This window comes from Solanum tuberosum, unplaced genomic scaffold (assembly GCF_000226075.1).
Source record: "Solanum tuberosum cultivar DM 1-3 516 R44 unplaced genomic scaffold, SolTub_3.0 scf00087, whole genome shotgun sequence".
Classification (NCBI taxonomy): Eukaryota; Viridiplantae; Streptophyta; class Magnoliopsida; order Solanales; family Solanaceae; genus Solanum; species Solanum tuberosum.
The window spans coordinates 659893-666642 of record NW_006239017.1 but is presented as its reverse complement, the minus strand read 5'-3'; the positions used below and the strand labels follow the sequence as shown (position 1 = coordinate 666642).

The window sequence follows — 6750 nt, the reverse complement described above, 5'->3', positions numbered from 1 at the left end:
AGAATTGTATAAATTGCGTTTCTGTTTGTATAAAGCGCGAGAAAATTGTATATACACATGCAAATACATATATATTCGTCCTATACACTTATAATTATACAATAAAAATATTCCCCTGCCCAGTTTTATGTTTGTATAATGTATAATTTATGTTTGTCAACGATTTATACAAACGAGAGGCTAACAACAATTTATACAAATGGCCTGCCAGCAAAATTATACAATTCTGAAGAGGAGCCAACGAATTATACAATTGCTTCTTTTTGTATATATGTATAGCGAATTATACATATATATGTTTACTATGGAGCGCAATTATGCAAACTTTGCTATATCATACAAATATGATTTTTTTGTTTGCTATATGTGAAAGTTTCTCTAAATATATAATGAGACAAGCTGTTTAATTATCTTTTAGAATGGATTATTCTTTATAATTTTAAATATATACAATTAAAATAATTAGTTTACAATAAATATAATTATATTTTTATTTAGATAAAAATATTCAAAAGTCATAGTAGTATACACTGACTATACATTAGGATACACTCAAAAGCTAAATACAGCTTACCTATAACTATACATTATGATACACTCAAAAAATTGAATATAGCTTAACCATGCATGAATTATACATTGACTATTTATCAAACTATTTATTCCGAATATTTATTAGGCTAATTAAAGAAGAAGGAAAATGATGAGAAATAGTTAAAAGAAAAAATCAAACCGAAAAACTGAATGCACACTCTTATATACAATTGTGTGTATAGATTGCCTTTTGGAACAAATAACAAAATCTTCACTTAGATTTCTCAGGGTCCAAAATTGAACTACCAATTTCTTAACACTAATTAATATTCTTAATGGCAGGGTAAAGTGTGATTACTGACAGTGAACATAGATCCAGATCTAGCATTTTGATTATAATAAATACTTTCCATTTGAATTAGTATATAAAAAAAAAGGAATTTTGTCAATATAGAAAGATTTTTTTTCTAACTCAATGTTGAAAGATATAGAGATAAAGAAAGAGGACAAATGATAAAAAGAAGAGAGTACGTGTATCACTGAGAAACCAAAGAAATAAGCCTTGCTGGCTGTTGCCACACGAACTCAGCACCAAATATCTCTCCAGCCAATGGCTATTAGCTTCTCTCCTGCACCCAATATCCAAAATCACGAAAATCACAACCCCACCCCCCACCCCCACACTTCGTTATTTTCCACCAGTACTTTTCATCCTTCTAATTAAAAAATTTAGAAAGAAACAGCACATTTTCATTTCAGTTAGCAACAGAACTCACACTATCTTTCTTCGTCATTGCTAAATTCAGGTAAATAAGCTGAACAGATCATCTGAGATCTTCATACTACTCTTGTTTGATTTGATTGTTCTTAGTTGCACTAAATTGCTTTAACTTACTGTAAATCTGCAGTACATTCCCTCGTAGTGATCGCCTTTTATACTTTCTGGTTATGTTTGCGTAACTATGTTATTTTCTGCATCTATTGCACAAACTTCATAAATTACTAGGCTATTAGATATGTTTCTCAAATTTATTCATGTCTGGTGAAATTTCTGTTATGAAGATCCATTTTGTCAACTAGATGATTAACACAACTCGGCTTCACTCAACCGGCTAATTAAGGATTAAAGTAGCATAAATTTGCTGTTTTCATAGCTCATAGATAAGTTGATTGGTCAAAAAACTCGCGGTAGCTTGTTTATATGAATTCTCTGCTTACAATCCTTACTTTAGAAATTAATTAATTCTATTTTTTTTGTATTGTTTCTTATTGTGGACTTCCTGCCAGAAGATTGAGAAGGGAGATTAAATTTGAGAATCAACATAGCTCTTAGTCATCAGCTGGTATGGTTGTAATTCAGAAACCTTGTTAAACGCGGTGTATGGTCTTGGATTTTAGGTAGGTGTAGTGCTTGTGATGGCCATTGCTGCAGTTATCGGACTCTATGCAGGAAATAGAATCCTAAGCTCGTCCTTTTATTATTCTGATCTTACTGAAAAGTTAGCTTGTAGTGGTGATCATGCTTTGATCTGCAATCCTACTTGGAATGTGATCAATGCTAAGAAGTCATCCAATTATAGCACCGGTTATGTTTCCAATCGAAAAAAACAATCTGTTAAGGCTGTTAAAGAGCATGTGAACATTGCATCTAATCATTCTGATGTGGAGCCAATGGTTGAAATGTTCAAAAAGCTGCAGAATGAAAGCTTCAGTGAAGAAGATTCAGTGGAGGTTCTTCTTCTGCTGCAGAAATCTATGCTAGAAAAACAATGGAATCTTTCAGCTGAGAAAACATTGGCAGCTTTTCCACCAAATGAAAAGAACTGTAAAAAGAAGATGCAGATCACTTGTTCAGGGACTTCTGCTAGGCGGAGGAGAATGGATACTCGTAAAAGGGTTCAAATTCCAAAAACTTCAGCTGCAGCAAATAGTGCAAGCAAGCGACTGAGATCTGTTGTCGGTCCAGAGCTACAACAAAACCGTTTGAGAGGTTACATGAAAGGTGTCGTAAACCAAGAACTGCTTACACATAAGGAAGTGGTGCAACTATCCAAGAAAATCAAATTTGGTCTTTACTTAGAAGAACAGAAGGCCAGGTACTAAACTCACAACTCCCTCCAACTGTGCCACCCCTACTTTCTCAAACATCAGAACAGACTTTAGCAGCTGATCTTATCTCTTCAGTGAAAATTACTATAAAGAACTTAAGAAATATTGTAGAAAGAGTGAAATATACTGTATGAATTATACTTTTTACCCATGAGAAGCAGAGTCATGTGGTTAATCTCTCTTCTCAAATATCCCATCCAAACGTTCTGTTCCGAGTTGGTCCAACTGCTTTTGATGTTTTCCTAACATTGCTTTCATAATATCGGTAGTCAAGTTGCTACCAATGTTTTAGGAGTGCTTGAAACTTATTATAAGAAAGAGTTATTAGCCTTTATGAATGCTGTGAGACTGAACCAGATTTAAGACAGTCTTAATGTTGCTAATGGTAGCTAGCTTCCTTATCTAATAAAAAATGAGGTAAATAAACAGGATGGAGACAGAATGCCTGAGAAATGTTTAGATAATCTAGAGAGTTACTACTTAGCATGTTTCTCTTTATAATTGTCAAAATGTAGTTGTGCCTTCTTGAAGGTTATGATTTCAATATTAATGACAGCTTGACTTCTTAATCTCTATCACATTGAAGGGAATATTTTTTTATTAAATTGATAGTGATATTTTTTTTGACAAAGAAATTGATAGTGATATTTTGGACTAGGTATTTTCTTTCAAAATGTGTTTTAGAGATTATTTACCCACCTTGTTTATTCCATGGAAAATTTTAGTCTGAAGGAAAGATTGGGATGTGAACCTTCTGACGATCAACTCGCGGTTTCCTTGAAGATGTCTCTTGCTGATTTACGATCTACATTAATGGAGTGTTCCTTGGCTAGAGAAAAACTTGCAATGAGCAATGTTCGTCTCGTCATGTCAATTGCACAAAGATATGATAGCATGGGTACTGAAATGGCTGACCTCATTCAGGTAACTTTTTACTGTATGAACAAAGCTACCGATGCAGAACTTCTTGCATTTGTGCATTGGTTATTATACTGTAAAATCAAACGTGGCACTTCTTGAGGAAAGTTCCTTCACGTGCATGTAGGGGGGCCTTATTGGACTACTTCGTGGGATAGAGAAATTTGATCACTCAAGAGGATTCAAAATCTCAACTTATGTTTATTGGTGGATTCGTCAGGTGAGATTACTATTTTGTTTTGTTTTTCAGTTTCTTGAAAACAACACAAGTTTGTGTTGTAAAATCACGAGGACCTTTCATTACCTATTGGCTATTTCCCCATTTCTCAGGGCGTCTCCCGAGCATTAGTTGATAACTCAAGAACCTTAAGATTGCCCATACATCTACATGAAAGACTGAGTTTGATCCGTAATGCAAAAGTCAAGCTTAAAGATAATGGAATAACTCCATCAATCGAAGTAAGTTTTGTCAAAATGAATTGATCGATATCATACTCTGAATGTTTCTAATAAAGTTAATTGTAAAGTATTACACTGTTCTTTTTGCTAATTTGCTTGTGCTTTTTCCTGATCCATCAGAAAATAGCTGAATGCCTTAACATGTCCCAGAAGAAAGTCAGGAATGCAACTGAGGTATGATTATCTTATAGCTTTAACATTTCCAGTTCATTTAGTACAAATTGCTTCTAAAATATTTCTTTTTCTAGGCAAGCAGCAAGGTGTTTTCACTTGATAGGGAAGCATATCCCTCTTTAAATGGCCTTCCTGGAGCAACACTTCATAGCGTAAGTCCAAACCATAATCTTTGCAAAAATGTATTCTAGATTTGCATTTGACAGCATTCTGAATTTACTAAGTAATCCAAGACCGCCACTTTACAAAATGTACATATTGACTATCAATCTTCTAGAAAGATTTTAATCCAAGATCTTGAGGTCTTAGGCCCTTCTTTGTATCAGCCATTTTTCATCACTTATGTTTCATGGCCTACTTTCTTCTGCAGTACATTGCTGATAATCGCCTGGAGAACAACCCGTGGCATGGAGTTGATGGATGGGCGCTCAAGGTAGGTTAATGAAGAGAAATCCTCACAATTTATTATTAAATATTGAACACATGAACAGTATTTAATATGTGACTTGTGTTCATATGTTAATGAATTTAACAAAATTAAACTTTTGAGGTATTTTGTCCTGATTTATCCCCCTCCCTTAAATTACAGAGGAATTAGTATTAACCCTGGTCCCTGGTAGATGCATGCCTGAAAGATTCCTAGTGGCAATTACTACTATTCTAGCACTAGCTCCCTGAATGAGTCTTTCCTCCTTGACTCAAAATTAGGTTCGATTTCGATAAGTCAACTCATAATGATGGTTAGTTTCCCAATTATAATTTTGTGCAGGAAATATGATCTTGGTCTACATTCTTTGTACCTTTCCATCACTATATTTGATCGCTGTGCTACCATAAAAGTTTGTTCCCTTAAATTCCCTTCTTTTTGCGTTGCTGTGTTTTTTCTCTTCTATAACTAACTAGAACTGAGCCTCAATCTCAAACTAGTTGGGGTCAGTTTTATGATACTTCAGTAATCATATCACGCCAGCAATCCAATATGTGAAAATTTAGGCTCTCTAGCACTAGAAGTTCTATAGTTTCTATACTGTCATACAAATCTCTAACGAGACTAGCAAACTAAACCTGAATCACAATTGAATGTTAGTCTATATAAATCCTTTTTTCCCCATTTTGCCTTAATTATTTTATGCTGAGTTTGCATGTATTCCAAGACTCTAGGTCTTTTTAGACAGTTCTTCCCTATGATTAGGTCTACCTCCTATTTTCACTTGGGATGTATGTAAACAGATTGGTAGTAATGATAACACCCCAAATTTGGGTCTGAGGATACCTGTGATATCAATCATGCTTCTCCCTACCTATGTTTCCCAGGAAGGGATGTTCTCTGGGGGTGCCCCCTTCTACGTTACATTTTTCTTTTCTTCTCATCTTATTTATCAAGACGTTAACTTGAAATGTCTTAGAGAGTGAAGAAATCATGACTGACTTTATCTGTTTTGCAGGATGAAGTAAACAACCTCATTTCTTCAACTCTTAGGGAACGCGAGAGAGATATTGTCCGACTGTACTATGGTCTGGACAATGAGTGCCTTACCTGGGAGGATATTAGTAGAAGGTAAGAGCCCTAGTAAAATTGACTCTTTAATGTAGTTAGCTAAAGATAAAGAAACTATACATGTTTAAATTCACAACAATTTGAACTAGGTTTGAAAAATTTATTGCTATGAAGTTTCTTATTTTGTTGAACCGTTGCTCTAATTTTTTTTTTTCTTTCTTTACAGGATAGGTTTGTCCAGAGAAAGAGTGAGGCAGGTTGGATTAGTTGCACTTGAGAAATTAAAACATGCTGCCAGGAAAAAGCAATTAGATGCAATGTTGGTTAAACATTGAGTATGATCGTTGAGACCAAACTACAAATGAACTGTACATAGAATGTAAGGAAACCTGCATCTCCTATTTTATTTTCTTGATGAGGAGAACAGATGAAGATCAAAGGGACATTCTTCACCATCCACCCGTCCCAAGCCTCCAAATTCGTCCGAGAAGAGTCAGAAAGATGTAGTGAAGATTTTTGTGCATCATATATTTTAGGATGTATCTGTGTTTATTGAGATAGTAGGTAGGTAAATGCAAATACTGTATATATGTTCTTTGTGTTGACTTATTTCATACACTTCATGTGATAATGTCCATTTTATATGATGTATCTTGATGAAAAATACAGTTCCTAAAATGTTAATCTGACTTTGTACACAATTTTAGTGGTAGTAGAAGAAAATATTTAAAATAATATTGTCAAATTTATTTCCTGTAGTAAAGAAAGTAGCACAACAAAGTTGAAATTTGAACTCTTAATAGATTAAAAAGCTGTTTGGGAAGTGAAATCGGGTATAACAAGTCAGAAGTTCAAATACAAATTGTGTTATTACTCTTTTACTAGTATATAAAAGGGATGGAGTAGTTCTGTGAGCTTTTGGTATGAATTGCCACTTGATAAAAGCTGTAGTTTGTTTGATGAAGCTTCTAAAATCAACACATCTTGAAGAGTGCTACTTTTGGTGAGAAGCAGTTTGTGTTTAATCCATAGATATTGAAAATACTTTTGTAAGACAA

At 34.1% G+C, this 6750-nt stretch overlaps 1 protein-coding gene across 2 annotated transcripts; it reads left to right on the top strand.

The window, feature by feature from the left end:
* Window positions 1-1089: 1089 nt before the first annotated feature.
* Window positions 1090-6393, top strand: LOC102585592 (RNA polymerase sigma factor sigA-like). Of its 2 annotated transcripts, none has more exons than XM_006347280.2 (10): window positions 1090-1340; window positions 1825-2630; window positions 3369-3567; window positions 3689-3781; window positions 3892-4020; window positions 4141-4194; window positions 4269-4346; window positions 4565-4627; window positions 5640-5752; window positions 5919-6393. In XM_006347280.2, exons 2-10 carry the CDS (start codon window positions 1951-1953, stop codon window positions 6025-6027), a joined length of 1518 nt encoding a protein of 505 aa, XP_006347342.1. In that variant the 5' UTR covers window positions 1090-1340; window positions 1825-1950; the 3' UTR covers window positions 6028-6393. The 2 variants fall into 2 exon arrangements, with proteins under 2 accessions (XP_006347342.1, XP_006347341.1); XM_006347279.2 differs by having other exon boundaries at window positions 1822-2630.
* Window positions 6394-6750: the final 357 nt, after the last annotated feature.

Excerpts from the sequence above, each read along its gene's own strand:
- LOC102585592 (XM_006347280.2), top strand. The coding sequence starts at position 1,951 with ATGGCCATTGCTGCAGTTATCGGACTCTATGCAGGAAATAGAATCCTA. Across the intron at positions 4,021-4,140 it reads GAATAACTCCATCAATCGAA|AAAATAGCTGAATGCCTTAA; the intron begins GTAAGTTTTGTC and ends CTGATCCATCAG. Across the intron at positions 4,347-4,564 it reads CTGGAGCAACACTTCATAGC|TACATTGCTGATAATCGCCT; the intron begins GTAAGTCCAAAC and ends TTTCTTCTGCAG.